Below are 19,533 nucleotides of genomic sequence, written 5' to 3'. Positions count from 1 at the left end.
ATCACCCAGCTCAGCTGATCCTGCATTCACACGCTCCATTCAACAGATTATATTTTTAAAATCCAAACACACGGGCACACGCATTCCAAAAAATGTTACCCACCTTTTAGTTATTTTAGTTATTTTTTTGATAACTCAATCCTTTTTAATTTGGCTTTATCCTTGCAAACTCAGGGTAGATTTGACCGTTGTGCTCTTCCCTCCCACCCCTCCCTTTTGCTACTTTTGCATATATTTTAATAAAATGTTCTCGTATATTTTCTGTATTTTCTTTTTTTTTTTTTTTTTTTGTGGACAGAGAAAGTGTAAGTGAGACAAGGATAGTATTCACAGCCACAGAAACATAAGAAAGTAAAAGGGATTTTTCCTTCCCCAAAGAACAAAAATGACCTATGTACCCTTCAGTGTCTCCAGGTTTCCTTGGAAATGGATTCTCTTGCATTGTGCTTTGGTTTTGGTGGTGATGAGGGTTTCCCAGTGCTACTGGAAAGCCCAGAACCTGAGGCAGAAAGCCAAACTCAGGTTTGCCTTTAGGTCCAGGTTTATCAAAGTGGCGTTATGATTTTGGCTTTCTCTGCTTTAGGAACACTATTGAAGTACCTGAAAGATGAGTGACTGAAGATTTACAGGTGCTGCTCCTCCAGCTCTGGCACCACTGAAGGCACCAGCAGCCTCATGCAGGGCAGGAACTCCAAGTCGGGACCCAACACGTCCCATTTTGAGTGTTGAGACTCTACCTCTGGTGAAAAGTGTTCCAAGATGGAAATCCCAAAGTGAACACTCCTGAGACCTGCACCCACCCTCCCTCCACCTCTTATGCGTCTTCTCCCCAAGGAGGCATCAGTTTTACTCTCAAAGAACTGCCATCCCCACCTGTCCTCCAGCAAAGCTCAGCACAGGCTGCGGGAATAACTCGAGGTAAAGCTGGCATAAATCTCAACAGAAGAAATCTCTTTTATCTTTAACCATTTACTCCCACTATAGGAATAATGGCAGCTCTTTTACATTTACATATCTCTTGTTTGTTTCTTTGCTTTGATTTTGTTTTTGTTCTGTTTGTTTTTTTTTTTTTTTTTTTTTATGTCTCTTTGTCTTGGCACCTGCATAGCAGAAAACTTTACAGTTCATTACAGAAGTTTGCCCCTCTCTCTGCTCCTCCCTTTATTTACTCTGCTGCCCCTGAGGACTAGCAAGCAACACCCCCAAGGTCAAGAGAGAGTAAGGTGTTACCCTTTTATGACGGATTATAGAAATAACAAACATGCCTGACAGTTTTATACAGCTGCTAGAATGGGTTTAGTTTTCAACAAATGAAGAATTTCCTCTTTTTTTTTTTCCTTTTTTGTATATTAATTACATTTTACAAACCTTGTTTTTCCCCCCTTCTCTTTATGCTTTCCCCCCGCCTCTCGTTCTTGCTTTTTTAGGTTTGTTTTTTTTTTTTCCTCTTTTTTCTCTTTTTTCTCTTTTATTTTTTTTTTTTTTAATTTTTTTATACAGCAAAAGGATCGATTCACCAACATGTGTCCAACATGGATTAAGTCCGGGTTAGCAGAGTTTGGCCGTCATCTGGTCCGACTGTTTGAGGATCTCGGTGTTGTACAGGTCCAGGGCGTGGTTCACGCGGATGATCTCGCTGTTGGTGAGCTTCAGGCGGTGCTTGAGCATACAAGAGAACAGATCCAGCTGGGGCTTCCCCGGGGCCACGGGAGGCGCCAGTCTGTTGATTCGGTCCCGAATATCCAGCAGCAAGAGCATGACGGAGGAGGAGGAGTAGAACTGCCCGCCCTGCGTGTAGGACTGGTTGACCTGCTGCACCGCGCTGCGCAGCAGGTCGGCGTTGAAGCGCAGGCTGTAGCCATAGACCTGCACGTCCGAGATCTTGATGTAGAACTGGCGCTTGGTGGGGTCAGAGAGGTCCACGGGCCCTTGGCCAGTCTCGTTCCGCAGCAGGGAGGGCAGCCGAGTCCGGCTGCGCAGGTAGATGTGCACGGTCTCAAAAAAGGTTTTCCACCGGTTGCCCAGCAGCAGGGTCCAGTTGTAGCACTGGCTGTTTTGGAGGCGGATTTTCTCCCAGCGGGGGTAGCCGTACTCCCCGAAGGGCATGTTCCAGCCCTCCGAGTGGCTCCCGCTGAAGGGGTTGACGTAGACGAAGAACATGGGGTCCAGGCTGCTGTTGCGCATCTGGCAGATGCGCATGGAGATCCCGATCACCATGTGGATGAAGTCCATCCGGTTCTTGTTGCTCTTCAGGGTGAGGGACATGCGCTTGCGCCACCTGGGGTCGAAGAAGGTGTCCAGGCGGATCTCGTTGCTGATGAAAGTGGTGTGCACGTACAGGCGGGAGTCCATCTTCTGCAGCAGGTACTTCAGCTCCAGGTCCTGGAAGTCCAGGTCTGTCTCGAAGCTGATGAACTGCTCGCTGCGCTCCGAGTCCACGTTCTGAGGCTCGCAGCGACCCCGGTAAAGCTTATAGCCCTTGTTGCACGAGCCACAGAGGGAGATGTTGGCGAGGCTGCACATGGCACAGCTGTTGTTGCCCCCGATGATGCAGGGGATGGGGCGCTGGCACAGGCTGGTGCCGCCGTGGCAAACGCAGCTCCGCTGGCTTTCCAGGAAGGTTCCCCAGAACCCGTTCTCGTTGCAGTAGAGCAGGGACTGGACCCGGGTGAGCCACTCCTGTATCGTCCTGCAGGTGGGGAGAAGAAATCATTAACACTGGAGGGCTTCAGGGAGTCCTGGGTGTTGGCATCTCACCAGAGCTACAGTGTTTTCTGGGATATATCTGAGGCAGAGCTCTCAGAACATCGATGCCCTGCCGTGGCATCTGGGAGCTATTCCAGTCTATTTCTAGACTGAATCTTTCATCTGCTGTTTACTCCTTTGGTGAAGAGCAAAAGCCTTCTAAGAAATATCTGAGCAGTTAGGACTGATCATCTGATTTCTCTCTCCTCACACTGTTCCAGGAGCTGAGACTGGCACAGTCTCCTGCCAAGGATCCCATCAGCACCACAGTGACAAAGTTCAGCCGTGGGAATGGAGCTGATAAAGCCATGCCAGAGGCTGAGGTGCTATCAGATATCACAGGGCAGCAGAACTCCCAGGCTAGCAGGAGAAAACTCCTCTCCATGTCGTTGGCAAATAGCCCCACTCTCCAAAACCAGACCCGTAATGGGATAAGGGAAAGCCAGTAGTAACCTGTGCTTGTGGTGCAGAGCTCATAACAGCAGAAAGCAGGGTGGAAGTCAGGATTCATTGAGACAAAGCTGCTAAAATAGTTTCTCCTTAAAAAAACCCCCAAACTCTGCTGCTAATAAACACCTCTTGCAGCCTCTCCCCTTAAAAGCAGCCCCGCTTGCCCATCCCTGAGCCCCACCACTCTCACACTTGCTGTATCAGCGCTGTCACCTCCACATCCTGCAGCCCTGGAATGACTCCTAATGAGTGACACCGCAACCCATGTTCACTTTTTGTGTAACCCACTTGCCACGTTGCTTTTTTTGCCCCCTCTTCCCCCTCCCCAGCACCCCAGGAGAGCTCAGCACAGCGACTCCTTTCTCAGCAGCCTCAGCAGATCGGTCTGTGCAGCCGCTGCTCCCTCCCTCCGCCTTCCCCCCCTGGCTAATGAATACTTCATTGTCTCCCGTGGGCAGAAAGTTCCTGGGAGTACTGCAGTGAGAGGACTGGCTAATGACAAATTAGGATTCAGCCCCTGAAGAACGGGAGGAGTGATTATGGACAGAGGCTCTCAGAGCTGGATTAGTGAAATTCATGGCACCTGCATCGCCTGACCTCCGAATAATCATTAAGCTGTGGGCTGTATCAAAGAAGGCATTAAATGATACAGCAGCAAAGAACAGCAAGATGATTAGGGAGAGGGAGAGAGGGGAGGGACAAGAGTGTAAAACAGAGGAAAGCACTGGAAGGAAAGAAATAGCCAAGGAGCAGAAGCGGAAAGAGTAGGAGAAGAAAGATGGGAAAATGTGCAGGTAAAAGGAAAAATGAGAGAAATGCAGGGGCAATAGGGATGGAGAAGGAAAAACTGAAACAGCTGAAAGAGAACAGGAAGAAAAGGAGTGAAATGGGGAAAAAAAGATACAGAGTGAGGAAAAAGGACGGGCTTTAGCAGAAAAATTCTGAAGCTCGGATGTGGAAACAGACAATTTTTACATTCCTCCTGAGGTACAGGGCTGCCAGAGTCTCCTTCCCCTGTTCACAGCCAACAGAGCTCTCCTGCTACTGGAAAAGACAAGGTTGGCTGGGGAGCTTGGGAGCAAGGCAGCACCCTCCATAAATATCTGCCCTAGAGGGAGACACTCACAGCCCTGGTCCATAGAAAAAAATCCTCCTGATTCCTGGGACAGCTCTGCCTCGGAGGGGCGGGGACAGCACAGCACAGTGGGGCTGCAAAACTCGCTGCTGGCATCAAGCAGCCTTTTCAAAACCATCCCTGAGGGCTGGGGCTGTTTACTGCTCACAGGTGAATTTTTGCTTGCTTTTTCAGCAATACAAATGTTTTTCCCCATCTGAAACCTCGTGGGTTCCTGTTTGGAAAGCCAGTCAAGTACACCTGGATTTGTGCAGTGGTGCTTTTACACGGGTTTTAGGTGTTGATAATGCCATTGAGTTCATGGGACAAGGACTGCCAGGCTATACAGCAGGGGACATGATATGAGTTAGAGTCAGGTGACCACATTTTGTCCATCTCAGGTGTGTTCTGTCCTTCTTTTATACTAAAAGTCAGCAGAGCAAAATGGGAAAGAAGCCTCAGCTGATATCTGACAATTGAAACCAGTAAAATTCCTGTTTCCCAGATGAACTTTGTGGAGGAAGGATGAGAAATTGGGGTTTTTGTTACGTATGGGTATGTCTTAGCTTTCAGCAAAGACACAAGTAGGACAAAAAACTCCCCCAAAAATAAAAACAAGAAGAAAAAGAAAAAGGTGAGTACCCACCATCTGCTGATGGCAGCGATAAAGGACATAATTAAATGAAAATGCAGAATCCAGGGCAGAGCTGGGCATTGGCTGCAAACACGACAGTGGGAAGTGTGATGGAGTGAGAGAGAGGAAAAGTGGGATAAATTACCCCATTTTGCCTTGCATCTGGGACAGGTTAAGAATATGCACAGGGGCAGCCAGAGCCCTCCAGCTGACAGGAGGTAACCTTAAAACACACACCTCTGATGGCTCAGGCTCCTGGGAATGTCTCCAGGAGGTGTTGGGGCAGAAGGAAGCTGAAAAGAGCCACTGCTTAAAAGCTGAAAGCCAGTAGCAGAGTAGGCATTGGTTTTCATTTCAATTATTTTCCCTTTCATTAAGGAGCTGTCAGTTTATCTTTCTCCAACTTTGATGTCATTGCAGAACTTATTTTACCTAATGTTTGCTACCTCTGGAGTTCAAAGTATAAAGTGCTAGAGCGTGTGATATTAAAAGAAGGAAAACTACGTCTTCAAAGGTCACTGTCAAGCAATTTTGCATTTAAGATCTTTATCTTGCTTTATATCTTTATATATCTTACATTAGAAAACTGGAGAAAAGGAGGCTCAGGGGAGACCTTATCTCTCTCTACAGCTACTGGAAAGGAGGATGGAGCCAGGTGGGGGTCGGGCTCTGCTTCCAGGGAGCAAGGGACAGGACAAGAGGAAACAGCCTCAAGCTGTGCCAGGGGAGGGTCAGGTTGGATATCAGGAAGAATTTCCTCACTGAGAGGGTGTTCAGGCATTGGGAGGGGCTGCCCAGGGAGGTGGGGGAGTCCCCATCCCTGGAGGTGTCCAGGGAAGGACTGGACGTGGCACTCAGTGCTCTGGGCTGGGGGACAAGGTGGGGATGGGGCACAGGTTGGACTTGATGATCTTGGAGGGCTTTTCCAACCTTAATGTTCTCTGATTCTACACTGAAAATAAATACTAAATGCAGGCAAAGCTGGAAGTGAGAGTTACTTTGCAGTGTTTTCTGGCTGTTCCTCGCTGGTCCCTGGCAGTGCTGGAACAGGAACCAGGTTCAGAGCTGTTTCACCATTAAAAAGCAATCTGTTCTGACCAAAAAAAAAGCGTTTTGCAGGACAGTGTTGGGCTTTCAGACCAGAAGCAGAGGTCAGATTACACAGAAAGGTGATGAATAATTTTTTTTCCTCATAATTTGTCATTCTTTGGGATTAATCAGGTCTGAGGAAGGGAGGAGGCTGATGGGTGACTCTTGAGACAAAGAGGTAACTTTGTTGTAGATGTGTCTGAGTCGATTAGAAAAACAAACCATGCCAAAACAAACAAACAAAACCCCCTCAACAAAACAAAACCCCAAACAAACAAAGAAAAACCCACAAACCAAAACAAAACCCCAAAACAAACAAAGAAAAACCCACAAACCAAAACAAAACCCCAAAACAAAGAAAAACCCACAAACCAAAACAAAACCCCAAACAAACAAAGAAAAACCTGCAAACCAAAACAAAACCCCAAACAAACAAAGAAAACCCCACAAACCAAAACAAAACCCCAAAACAAACAAAGAAAAACCCACAAACCAAAACAAAACCCCAAAACAAACAAAGAAAAACCCACAAACCAAAACAAACAAAAAACTCAAAGAAAAAGAAAATAAACCAACCAAAAATCCCATCCAGCAGGAGAGATCCTTTTTTTTTTTTTTTTTTAAATTTATTTATTTGCAAGAATAAAAGGTAAGGATTAAACAAGTTTTCCTTTGCAAACTCACCTTTCACTTTCCAACCAACATGAGCTGCTCTGGGGGTACTTTGGGGTTTTCTGTACAGAATGGTGAAGTAAAAAGTGCTATTTTTATTCTCAGCAGCTGTGAGATGTATTCTTAACTAATGACAATTTGGCTGGAGCCCAGAACATGTATAAGCCCTGCTCTCCTTTGGATGTTATTTCTATTTTACATCCAGTGTTTTAAAATGCAACTACAGGTACTCATTCAGCATGGAAGCTTTAACAACTGGGGAGTGGTTTCTTTTTTAAACCAACAAACTTGTCCCTTTTTTAAATCTGTAAACTTGTCTGGTTTTTAACAAAAGCAGTGCAGACCAAATATATCTGTGTCTATATATCTATACTATGCCTCTATCTATATAACTGTATCTGTCTCTCCTTCTTAGCTGTTGCAAAAGGTCATGGAGAATCAGCCTAATTGCCAAAATCCCCGCTCTTCCTTTCTTATCTTTCTTTTGGAATCACCACCTCTCCCTTTCCCTCAGGACAACCAACAGCAATGCCATTTCTTTTTTTTACATTGCGTTGAATGCATATTTTAGGCTCTCTCTTTAATGTGTATTAAAGAGAGAGAGGCTTGCTTTTAACAGAACCTTTCCATCCTTTCAAAGCCACTCACGTGTCTGATAAGCATCTGTTGCCCTGTGCAGCAACAATTAGAAAATTAGAGTATTTCCCAGCTCTGTGAGCAGAAAGGTGGGATGCAAACCTCCTCCAAGACAGAGCTGTCTCTGGAGCTGCTCCCCTGCCTAGCTACAGATGCACAATGACAAATAAGAAAAGAAATGATAATATGCCTGCTGATGTTGACTTAAACAAATCAAGCACATCAGTCAGTTAAAAACCCAGCTGCCATCATCCATTTCATCCTCCTTCCCCCAGATTTCATTGTAGTAGTTGGAGGCTCCCCTTCTGCTTGGCTGATTTTTTGAAATAGATGAGAAATGCTCAAGACATATTTATCTGAATGTTTCGAAGCAACGTGGTTGGCTGGATATTTGCTCACTGCTGCTTCTCTTTGTTGTTGTTGTGGCACAACTAAAAATACCTCCTGGACATGGCTGTGACTCCTCCAGCTCTTTTCCTGGTCAGAGCAGCTCAGCCACTTGGCAGGGATGGGCCAGGTTTAGGAAGCTCTCCAAAGACTTTTTTCTATAATCTCTTACACTTAATAGATATTTCTCCTCATCCCTAGTAAGTCCATCAAATCTTTGTCCAGAAACATGAGATTTCTTGGTAATTAAAGAGATGTTAAGCCCTGGAAGAGTTTTCTGAGCTGCACAGTGATGAAATGAAAAGTCAGTGTGTTTAGCAGCCCGGGAGCTGGATGAGAACAGGTGACAGCAGTCAGTCAGTCAATTTTCTCTTCAAACTAAATATTTAGGTAATGAAGAAAGTGAAAAAATATCCAGTTTCTACAAATACTAACTTCTGCTGACCCTTCCAAGAGAAGCATGGAAGAAAAAGCATTTGGACTAATTTTTCCCCCCTCAGGATTTTCAGTATTATTTCACTCCAGACAGTACAGAAAGACACAGCAAGAGATGTTTATTAAAATCCACAGATGCAGGTCCCCAAAATTACTTGAAGCAAACAAACTCAGCTATGGGTGAGGGCTGGAAGGAGCCAGCAGGAGGGGACTATTCAGTATCAATAGTTGCTGTAGCTCTAATGGAAAATCTGCTCTCTCCATCTGGGAGAACCCTGCAAGGCCCCTGGTCAGTGTGGGTTTGCAGGTTCACTCTGCATTTCATAGGAGAAATGTGACGTATTTCAAGTGAAACTAAAGGTTCTCTTTCACTCTGGCTCTGCTCATTGAAGAGCACAACTCAAAACTGGGCTGAAGCATCTTGTGCTCCATATGTTCACTTGAACAGCAAGTGAAGCCTTAAAGCTTGGCTGGGGTTTATGAGGTAAAACCATTAAAAAGCAGCTTAGTCTGCTTAATGTCAGCCCTGGAACAGTCACAGAATCACAGAATATGCTGAGTTGGAAGGGACCCACAAGGACCATTGAGTCCAGCTCCTGGCCCTGCACAGGACCATCCCCAAGAGTCACACCATGAGCCTGAGAGCATCATCCAAACACTCCTTGAGCTCTGGCAGCCTTGGGGCTGTGCCCACTGCCCTGGGGAGCCTGTTCAGTGCCCAACCACCCTCTGGGGGAAGCACCTTTTTCTAATATCCACCCTAAACCTGCCCTGACACAACTCCAAGCCATTCCCTGAGTGCTGTCCCCGGTCCCCACAGAGCAGAGCTCAGTGCCTGCCCCTTCTCTGCCCCTCCTGAGGAAGCTGGAACTGCAACGAGCTCTCCCCTCAGTACTCCTGCAGAACACTACAGAACAAGGGGCAGGTCACACAGAAGGGAGGTGACTGTGCTCAGCTCTGTGACAAAGGTTACCTACACCTCCAGAAACCCCAACCCACTCCCAGATTTTACCGTTTCCCCCCAAACCTGCGTGTCTGCACACCCCGTATCCAAACACAGGCTGTTGGGATCATACCCAAGCACAAGTTCAGCTCCAGCAGCCCCCCTCCCCAGCCCCCCTGTCCCCAGTGAGGGATGGAGGTACCTTTCCCTAGGCAGCTGGTGGTTTGGGTTGTGCCGACACCGGACACTGAGGCCAAAGAGTTTGCGGGCAGTGCGCTGGATCTTCTGGCGCTGGGCTTCCAGGGAGCTCTGCAGCAGCTTGTAGCGGTTCTGCAGGTCCCAGTCATTCCCCCAGTGCTGGTGGATGCTCCCAATGGTCAGGAAGTGGTTGCTAGGTAGCCTTTTCATGAAGGATTTAAACTCATCTGGAAGAAGGCACAGAAATGGGGAGAAATGCAGAGGTTTCTGAGCTGTGAGGAGGTTACAAAGCTTTTCATTAGCAGGATGTGAGGCCATCGGTGAAAGGGATATCCAGCAATTCCCTGCTCTGTCAGCCTGCCCCAGGAACCCCCTAATTCCATGGCTGTTGCTGTTCCCATATAAGAAAAAAACCCCATACTGAATATCAAGGTGAAAAAACACCGTTAAAGTGCACAGGGTGGAGAAAAAAAGAGAGCAACTCCCTGGAGCATGAGATTATAGTGTAGGGCTTATAAACAAAAAGCTGGGAGTTGTAATCATTGTCAGTTAAAGAGTTCTCATTTACATTGTTTTTCAGCTGTTTGTTGTTGAAGGTAAAGCACTTTGGCTGTGCCCTTAAAAAAAAAAGGAAAAAAAAACCCCAAGCTTTCAAAATTTCCCAGAGGAAAAGTTTGGATTGTGTTAAAATGTCCTGCTTTCTCGTTTTTTAAAAAGGGCATTCTGATTCTTTTTACTTATTTAACTCCATTTGAAGTTAAATGAGTTGTATTATGTAACAATGGCAATAAAATAAAATAGTTTGCAGGGCTCAGGTGAGAACAAAATGCATCAATTTTAGCCAAAGGGAAAAAACCTGATTGATTGAAAAATATATTGTTCAATGTTGGGGTTTGTTGCTGTTTTGTTTGTTGTGTTTATTGGTTTTTTTGATCACTTTATTTCAATTTTACTTTGTTTGATAATGAAAAAACTCCACTGTAATGCAGGGGGTTTTCAGTTGTTAGGGAAGGTTTGGGAGGGAAAGGGAAAGGGAAAGGGAAAGGGAAAGGGAAAGGGAAAGGAAAGGGAAAGGGAAAGGAAAAGGAAAAGGAAAGGGAAAAGAAAGGGAAAAGAAAGAAAAGGGAAAAGAAAAGAAAGAAAAGAAAAGAAAAGAAAAGAAAAGAAAAGAAAAGAAAAGAAAAGAAAAGAAAAGAAAAGAAAAGAAAAGAAAAGAAAAGAAAAGAAAAGAAAAGAAAAGAAAAGAAAAGAAAAGAAAAGAAAAGAAAAGAAAAGAAAAGAAAAGAAAAGAAAAGAAAAGAAAAGAAAAGAAAAGAAAAGAAAAGAAAAGAAAAGAAAAGAAAAGGAAAAGAAAAGGAAAAGAAAAGAAAGAAAAGAAAAGAAAAGAAAAGAAAAGAAAAAGAAAAGGAAAAGAAAAGGAAAAGAAAAGGAAAAGAAAAGGAAAAGAAAAGGAAAAGAAAAGGAAAAGAAAAGGAAAAGAAAAGAAAAGAAAAGAAAAGAAAAGAAAAGAAAAGAAAAGAAAAGAAAAGAAAAGAAAAGAAAAGAAAAGAAAAGAAAAGAAAAGAAAAGAAAAGAAAAGAAAAGAAAAGAAAAGAAAAGAAAAGAAAAGAAAAGAAAAGAAAAGAAAAGAAAAGAAAAGAAAAGAAAAGAAAAGAAAAGAAAAGAAAAGAAAAGAAAAAAAAGAAAAGAAAAAGACAACTAAGTGCACCAGAAGAGAACAATTCCATGTGTCAGTAGAGGCTTGGAAACAACCAGCTGCTAGGAAGGTCCTGGGGTTTGGTGGGCTCTGTGCTGAAGGTGGGTTGACCCTGTGTTCTCTCTGGAAATAAACTGCAAACTGGACTGGATCCAGTTTTTTTGGGAAATCAATGTTCCCCTCTTCTTGGTTTGGCACTACTGAGGCTGCACCTGCATTTCTCTGCCAGCTTTAGGGACGGAGAGGGAGGCAGAGAAACTGGGAGAAACTGCAACTGTTCCAAAGGTACTTACAAATACAAAGGAGAGAAACTCCTCTTGTTACAGACAGGTGACATAACAAGAGGAAGAGTTCGCAACTTGAGAAGTTAAAATGATTCACTGAAGAACTTCATCGTCTGGAGGTAATGCAGCACTGGAACATGCTGATCAGAAGTGTGTAAAAATCCCATTTTAGACTCTGCTAGACAAACCCATGACTGACCTGACCTAGTGCTGGTTGTAGTCCTGCTTCTAGAGGGAGGTTAGACTAAAAACCTGCCCTAAACTTCACAAAGTAGCCAATATGACATGCAGCCATCTCTTCCTATCTATGTTATTTTTTATCCTTTCCCAGTCCTTTTTTTTTTTTTTTAATTCCTTCATCCCATTTTCAGAAAAAAAAGAGGACGATAGAAAAAAAAAAAAGGCAAAAAAGGAGAGTTTGTAAAGGCTGGTACCTTTGCAATGAAAAGAAACAATCCATAGAATTATTGGAGAAAATCAGACCAGATAATTTACACCCTATAGTACAAAGTTAAAGATATTGGCATAAGAGATTTCCTGTTATTCATCAACTTGCAGTTCATGCTTAACTGCCTAACAAGGAGTATCAGGGCATTAGTCAGTACCAGCATCACATAGATGGGAAATGGATGTTCCCATCCTACTCATCACATGGTGGAACTGAGCACCTCATAAAAATAATCATCATCATTGCACCACCGACATCCGTGGGACATCTGCTTGTCTCCTCCAAACATAACTTAGAGGTTTGTTTTTTTTAATCATCCCTCAGGTTTTTTTCACTCTATTTTTAATGCTGCTTTCAGTGCCCTTCTCCTCCCCAAAATCTCTCCTCTCCTGCTCAGTGCTCCTCTGGAACCATCACCACGTCTAATTGCTCCTGTTGACCACGCTGATTACTCCAGGTACCTTTCAGCAGTAAAAGCCTTGCATTTGCTTCCCACCCCTTATAAATCAATTCCCTCAAAAGCCTGTTTGTGCAGGAGCCCGAGCTCTTTTCCCTCTGATGATGAATGTGCTACATTTTTCATCGAGACGGGCAAGGCAGGGATTTCGGTGCAGTGTGCACATTTCGCTACCGCAGTGCAACGTTGGGGGGAAAACAAATGAGCAGCAAATCTGGCCAAATAAAAGCTGGATGGGGTTGTTTAAAATAAAAGGGGATGAGAGAAAAAAAATTAAAAAAAAAAAACAAACAGAACTGCTTTCAAAGCAGGATAGTTTCTTTATTATTTATGTATAAACTTAATAAATGTGCCCGGAAACCAAGAGTATGGATGGGGCTATTCTCTATTTCTGAGAATAGTTAATTCTTAACCCTGAGAATTTCCAATTAACTAATAGATCTGTTTGCATTTGTTGTTGTTTTAGTTCTCTGCACAGAAAATGTTGGTGATGGCTGGGACTACACCTCCCATGATGCTGCTTGGCCCCTCTTTTTTGCTGAGTCAGTCCCTGCAGGGAATCCCATGGCAATGACTCAGCATCACATGTGGAACTGGACAGTGTCCAGCCTCTGCAGCAGAGTGGTGGCACCACAGTGAATTTATATGTCAGACATCTCTTTCAAAAATGAAACTTACATTTTTCCAGTGTTAAAAAAAAAAAAATAAATCCCATTTTCATCAGAAAGCAATATTCTTGGGAAAAAAAAACCAAACACAAAACCACAAAAAAGAAACAAACAAATAAAACCCCACCTCATGACTTGATCAAAAGGGGGTTGGTTTTTTTTAGATTCAGAATCACAGAATTGTTTTGGCCAGCCACACTAAAATGCCAAGAATAAGGCAGTGTTATTGTTCTCAGTTTGCACAGGAGCAGTGAAGCACAGGGCTGAAAACCTCTGAGCTGATTCAAAGCAGCATCAGTTCACTGCAGCCTCCTTGACTTTGAAGACGCTTTCCCAAATCACACCAACTCTTGATTTGCCCTGCACGATTTTTTTTTTTCAGATTAACAGAGGATCCAACACAGCCCAGAAGCAGAATACAAATGTTTTAGGCTATCACCAGCTTCCTGTGCAAACGGTGTTTGCTTTCAGAGCACTCGTGTGCCTTTCAGTCCACTTTATTGCAAAAGCCTTCAGATGTCATCAGAGATTTCTCCTCTGCTGTTCATAATGAAGAAAATCCTCTAGTTATTGGGAATATTTATTAAAACAAAGAAGCAAAACACTAACACTACAGTCTTTTGTGATAGCAACTTTCATCTCAGAGGATAAGTTCACGCATGATGCAACAAAGTGATGAATGAGATGCAGCAGCTTTAGACATAAAGATAATCACTCCATCTAACCCTGCAAAGCCTCCAGCCCTGGGTGGAATATGGCTAGAGCAGAAATTGCACTGCAGGGTGTCGCTTTAACCTGGCAAATGAAAAATACCTCCCCCCCCTTGTAATCTCAAGAGGAGGGAGACTGAAAATAATGATCTACCCCAGTCTTTGCTTTGGATCGAGTGCAACAAGGGCAGAATGTCACAGTGAAGGAGTCACAGTGGGACTGTAAGTCCTCCCTCCATAGGGCTCTCACCTTCTCAGTGCCTGGGTTACACCTGGAGGGTGAAGGGGTCGATGGGTGGTAGCCAACTTTTGGCTCTTGAGCATCTCGTGGGAAGATCCTGTGCCAGAACTAACAACTGGGAACCACGTAACCAGTGGCAGAGCTGTGCTGGCAGCTACTGCCAGTAAGTCTGACTTGTGTAGGATTGAGCAGGCAGAAGGTTCTGAAATCCACATTTCTAGTTTGCCACCCCATCCATGAACCCATAGAAACCCGCAGAAGATATCTGACTTTTTCAGCTCATGCCCTGCTCCTGGGACTGCCCCTGTGCTCCCCAGGGTGCGTGGGGGGACCTTGTCAAGATGGTCATCACCCCGGGGCCATGAGCTATGATTGACTCTGCCCAGCTGGGCACCAAGCTGACAGCATGAGTGGGACACAAGAATCTGTGCAGCAGCAGAAACACCAGCAGGGTCCACATGTTGAAGTGGAAACATCATAACCTGCTCCATTCCACCCATTAAAGGGATTAAAGTGACCTTCAAGGTGAAGAAAGGAATTGCTGCTATGAGAACTTGTGAAGAAGAATTCTTCAGTGCCTTGAGTGGAGCTAGATGGTCCTTTCCTCACAGTTTTCTTTCTCGACATGGAGACCTGGACAGTTATGACAATAATTATTGAAGAAAACGTGTTGAAAGGGAACTGTTTAACACTAAGGGATGAAAGTCAGCACAGGGACAAGTTCTTGATGAAGTTCTGCTTAGTCCTGTGTGGCTTCAGGGTAGGCAGATCACTTGCTAAAGGAAAGGATACAATTCACTGATAATGTTGCTCTTTCCTATCTCAAGCCCTTGAGGGTGAGTATCTCACCAGTACCACAGCACTACTATGGGTCAATACTACTATCACCAGCATCAACATGGAACAAACTCTGCTGACACCCCAGCCTCACCCTGGGAGAAAGTGGAGGAAGAAGAGAAATGTCCCCCCCAACAGATATCAGCCCTGTAGGAGAGAGAAATCATTTTCCCTTCTCCTGTCTGTCTCAAATGCGGTGTCATCTGGCCGGTACCTTCCCCCTCTGAATTGCCTTTCACCAAAGCAGAATAAATCATTCATGCAAATCTGAAAAGCAATTTCTGCATCATTTATACTGTGGAAGTTTCTCTGTAGAACTACTAAAAGAGAGATTCAGAGCTGGTTTGGTATGAAAACAAAAATCAGATTTTTAATCAAATAGTTCCATGGAAAATATCCCTGTACATACGTGTGGTGTGTGTGTTCTTGTCTGTGCGTGTGTTTAATAGGGGGAAAAAAGGTACCCCCTTAAGACTAAGAGCATGGCTTCAGAATTTTCCATTTTTTTATGCAAACTGGAGCATTATATTGAGAGAATATAAGAGAGAGAGAGAGAGAGAGAGGAAGAGGGAGATTCTTACCTGGTATAATCTGACACATTTTGTTTTGCGGTAAATTAACTGGAAAATGAACTTTGCTCGGTTACCTGAATTCTCCAGATCTTTATAGGCTTCTGTCCAGGTCTTGGCCATGTTTGCCAGGGTGTACTCCATGATCTGGATGTCGGTGATGGGGCAGTTGCACTGGGGGAACTCCTCGGAGCACTGGCAGCCGCACTGGCTGTCCCGGCAGATGTACTCGCCCTCCCCGTTGCACATGATGTAACTCAAGGCAGACTGGACAAACTTCTCTTGTAAATACTGAGGGAAGATGATCTGGAGACCTGGCAGGGAAACAAGAGGGATGTGGGGGTGAAAAAAGCAAATTAAGAAGTCAGTTCAGGTATTTGTTCTTCGTTTCAAAACCTGTTTCGTTGACAGCTTGGGAAAGTGATGCTGAGGAATTAAAAGCTGCTGGGGTATTTATCTTGGATAAATTGCATGTTTCCAGTGCAACTTGTGAGTTAGCTAAGAGCAGCAAGACAAGTAACTTCCCCCTCCCCAACACCCAGTCTACTCCCTTCATCCCATTCCCAGATCCCAGTACAGTACAAAGCCCCTGAATGCAAAGGTGTTTTACCCCCTGAAACCAAGTGCTAGTTCAGAAGTGATGAGCATTGTGCAGCTCTGACCTGTTTTGAGAGAGACTAAATGGGTTTGGTACCACAGAAACAAGGAAACTACTCACTGAAAAAGAAAATAAGAAAGAATGGAAAACAGAAGAAAGGAAAATAGCCCAGGGAGGGATTTATAAAAGACCCTTGCAGAGTTAAGTGCCCAGCTCCCACAGCATAAATACAGGAGCTGGCTACCTGAGCCTTTGCAGCTCGCTCCCTGCTAGGAAGGCTACTTGCCAAATCCTATAAAAGTGCAAATGGATTTAGTGCCAGTGATTTCAGTGGTGCTCTGAAGATTTACATTAGCAGGGAGATTTATCCCCACGTCCCTTTCTCCACTGCCAGTGTTTGTGTACCCACCCATCTGTGCAGGCATTAGTGTAAATGTACCCTTGCCCAGGTATCAGAGGACATACTAACAGTTTAAGTGTTTGCCCTGTGTACAGTGTACATGTTTTTCCACCCTGTCCTCCTCCAGGCTCCCTACGGATCTCCCTGAGGATTCACAGCTGTTTTCTTCTACCTGGCAAGTCCTGCTTGTCAGACTCTGTCAGGGTCTGTGGTGCACGAGGCAGATGACAATAACCCTGAGCCTGGCCCGCTTGCTTCCTTGTGAAGGCCCAGGGATTTTGGAGTGGCAGCTAAAGGAGTTTATGGCCTGAGCAGCAGCACTGAGCTCGGCAGTGATGGAGGTCAATTCCCCATCTGTTTGTGGTTCTGCTGAGTTCCCGTGGCCATGGCTGACAGCTCAGCCGAGTGGAAGGGAAATCACACAATAATTCAGGGGATGAGAGTGGGCAGGAATGGCAAAAAGGGTCGTGACCCCTTTCAGGAGCTCAGGCCCGTCTCTGATGGGCCATGTTCACCTCAGACAAGAGGAAAGCAGCGGGCAGTGACCCCGGGACCCCCATTACCCTTTTGCTTTTGGATCCAGAGAGACACCTCAGCCTTGATGAGGTCCCTGTGGAAGAGCAGATTTTGGGAGGATCAGGAGGCTGTGGAAGGCACACAGGGACCTGTGTTTCCTCTCCCCCTGGGCTCTGGGAGCACCATGCCTGGTGGCACCGAGCTGCCCCTCTGCCTGACCCCATTGGCAGCCGAGCGCGGAGCAGTGGCAGCTGCTGGGCAGGATGAGCACGGAGCTCCCTCCAGCTGGGGAAGATGTTTGTGACCCTGGCAGAGGAAGGATTTCAAGCCTGGCCTTTGGAGGCACTGTGTCTGCACAGATTCTGCTGCCTTTCCTATGGTGGTATTTGGGACAGGAGGGAACAAAGAGCTGACCTGTCTACAGCATCCCTGCAAACACCTCAAAACTGGCTGAAGGAAGATCAGCATTTTGAGATCCCCTTGGTCTTTTCTGAGATGTTTCTCAGCAAGAAGCTCATCTTTCTTCCTGCTGTCTTCAGGAAGTCCTGAAGATCCGCCTCTTTTTGGGATTTTAGTGATAGGACACAGTGGAGTGGCTTTAAACCAAAAGAGAGTAGGTTTAGATTGGATATTAGGAAGAAATTCTTCCCTGTGAGGGTGGTGAGGCCCTGGCACAGGTTGCCCAGAGAAGCTGTGGCTGCCCCATCCCTGGAAGTGTTCAAAACCAGGCTGGACAGAGCTTGGAGCAACCTGGGATAGTGGAAGGTGTCTCTGCCCATGGCAGGGGGAGTTGGAATGAGATGATCTTTAAGGTCCCTTCCAACCCAGGCCATTCTATGATTCTATGAATTATCTGAAGCAAACACCACAGAGGGATGGTCCCTTGTCAAACCTTCATACTGACATTAGAGATGGTCCCACCTGCCAGGATCCAAAACTTTCCTTCAGGATGGAAGGAATGTGCAGTGCTGTTGGAGAACTGATCCACAAAAGGGGCTTGGAGAGCCTGAAGGCTGCTGCACTCACTGAGCTTTCAATCTCACAGGAGAGTGGGGCTGGACTTCTTGATGTGCACTGACTCTTTACTCATGGTTCAAGTCCCATGAATACATTTTTCCACTCTGCTTCCCAGAGGAGCAACCTGCTCTGGCCTCACCATTTGAATATGACCAAATGACCTCGGGCTCTTCACTTCACATATTTTCTCTTTGAATTTTAACTTGGATAACAGCATGACAAGCTGTTTGGTCCCAGCTAGAAATGATCCTGGCTTTGGAGATTTTTTTTCTTTTTTTTTTTTTTTTTTTTTTTTTGGAGGGAATAAGGTTGAAAAAAGCAACTAAAATTTCAGGGAAAGCATTTCCCATTGCAAGGAACATCCACTGTGCATCTCAGCACATGCAGAAACCTGAATACCCTGTAATCTCCAAAACATAACGTGGTCCCATCCTACACTGCAGTGCCTCATGTGGATGCTTGCTTTTTGCCTATAAAACTCGTGGCTTCTAAAAAAAAATAACATTTCCAGAATAACCTCCTCTTGTAAGAAATAATCTCGTGTTTAAGAGGTAATCAGAGCCCTGTACACTTAGCACTGGTTCAACAAAGCACTTATATAAATGCTTAACTTAATCAGGGAAGCAGTTTTGCTGGAATCCACCATTACCTGGAGCTTTAACACACAGCACATACTCAGATATGTTCTTACAAAAGTGACACACAAATCCAGCTACTCATTGGAACAGGAGTGTGCATAGTCCAAACACAAAACCCTGACTTTAAAACTACAAACATGCAGTAAGGATTCCATGTGACTCAGATCTTCCAGGCCAGGAATTTCCTTGTGGAAGAAATCAGTGTCAGGAAATACAGCTGTGCCTGCTTTTCCATATATATTTTTATATATATACACATAAATATTCGCACATTTCTCATCATATCCAGACAAGGGCAGATTCATATCAATATTTTTGGTTTAGTGTGGAGCATCCTAGTGACTAGATCTTAGCAAGATATTTTACAAGCACTGTGCCAGCAGCATCTCCCTCAGTCCTGGCACCCTCATAGTTTGTATGTATTTCCCTACCGTGCCCAGTGACTAAATATTGCTGAAATTTAGTGGATTTGGTTGTCAGTAAAGCACAGGCAGGATTAATCTTTTCAGATCACTGCTGTGGATGTTTCAGTTGCCACCTGTGAAGCAGGAAAGCTGCAGTCCCAAGGACTATGACAGCACACCAGCCCCACAGAGCAGCTTGTAGCTGGCCATGGTAGCTGGGAAAGCCCTCTGTCAGCCATGACCTTAATAAACCACCCCAGAAATGCTGTTTTGTTCTCCAAGAAATGTCTTTGAATGTTACAAATGCTAAAAAAAAAAAACCTACATTCAGTCATAGAATCATAGAATCAGCCGGGTTGGAAAAGACCTCCGAGATCATCAAGTCCAAAATTAATCTTTCAGCTTTGCCTGCTCTTAAGGCAACCTCATGTCAGCAGCCAAACAGGGGGTCAACCTGGTCTCAAAGACTGAGATACTGGACCATTTCCATGGGGAGAATCCCTCAATGCAAGCCAGGGGACACAAGGAATGGGCTCATCCCCAGCAGAGGCTCTGGAGCTGAAAATAGATGCAGAAGGGAAGTTTGCTGGTGATCAGTGTCAGGCAGAATATCTTAGCTTTGAAGATATTGTTCAGGAGGAATTCTGCAACTCTATAATGCAAAAAGTTCCTCCTTTAAAATTAAGAGCAGCACAGATTTGGTATAGGTTTGTCTTGGATAACTACAGGCAGAATATGAAGTGTCTG

At 44.9% G+C, this 19,533-nt stretch overlaps 1 protein-coding gene across 1 annotated transcript in view; it reads right to left on the bottom strand.

Annotated features, from left to right (window-relative positions):
- Positions 1-930: 930 nt before the first annotated feature.
- BRINP1 (BMP/retinoic acid inducible neural specific 1) overlaps positions 931-19,533 on the bottom strand; it is a 91,086-nt gene continuing 72,483 nt past the window's right edge. Inside the window, exons 6-8 of the mRNA XM_064677090.1 lie at positions 15,291-15,527; positions 9,308-9,530; positions 931-2,689 (exon numbers count right to left, since the gene is read on the bottom strand). Of these exons, the coding sequence (XP_064533160.1) occupies positions 1,549-2,689; positions 9,308-9,530; positions 15,291-15,527 (1,601 nt within the window). The 3' untranslated portion in view covers positions 931-1,548. The remainder of the gene's footprint in view (positions 2,690-9,307; positions 9,531-15,290; positions 15,528-19,533) is intronic.

Source organism: Pseudopipra pipra, chromosome 20 (assembly GCF_036250125.1).
Source record: "Pseudopipra pipra isolate bDixPip1 chromosome 20, bDixPip1.hap1, whole genome shotgun sequence".
Classification (NCBI taxonomy): Eukaryota; Metazoa; Chordata; class Aves; order Passeriformes; family Pipridae; genus Pseudopipra; species Pseudopipra pipra.
The sequence above is the reverse complement of the archived record's forward strand: the minus strand, read 5'-3'. Positions and strand labels throughout refer to the sequence as shown.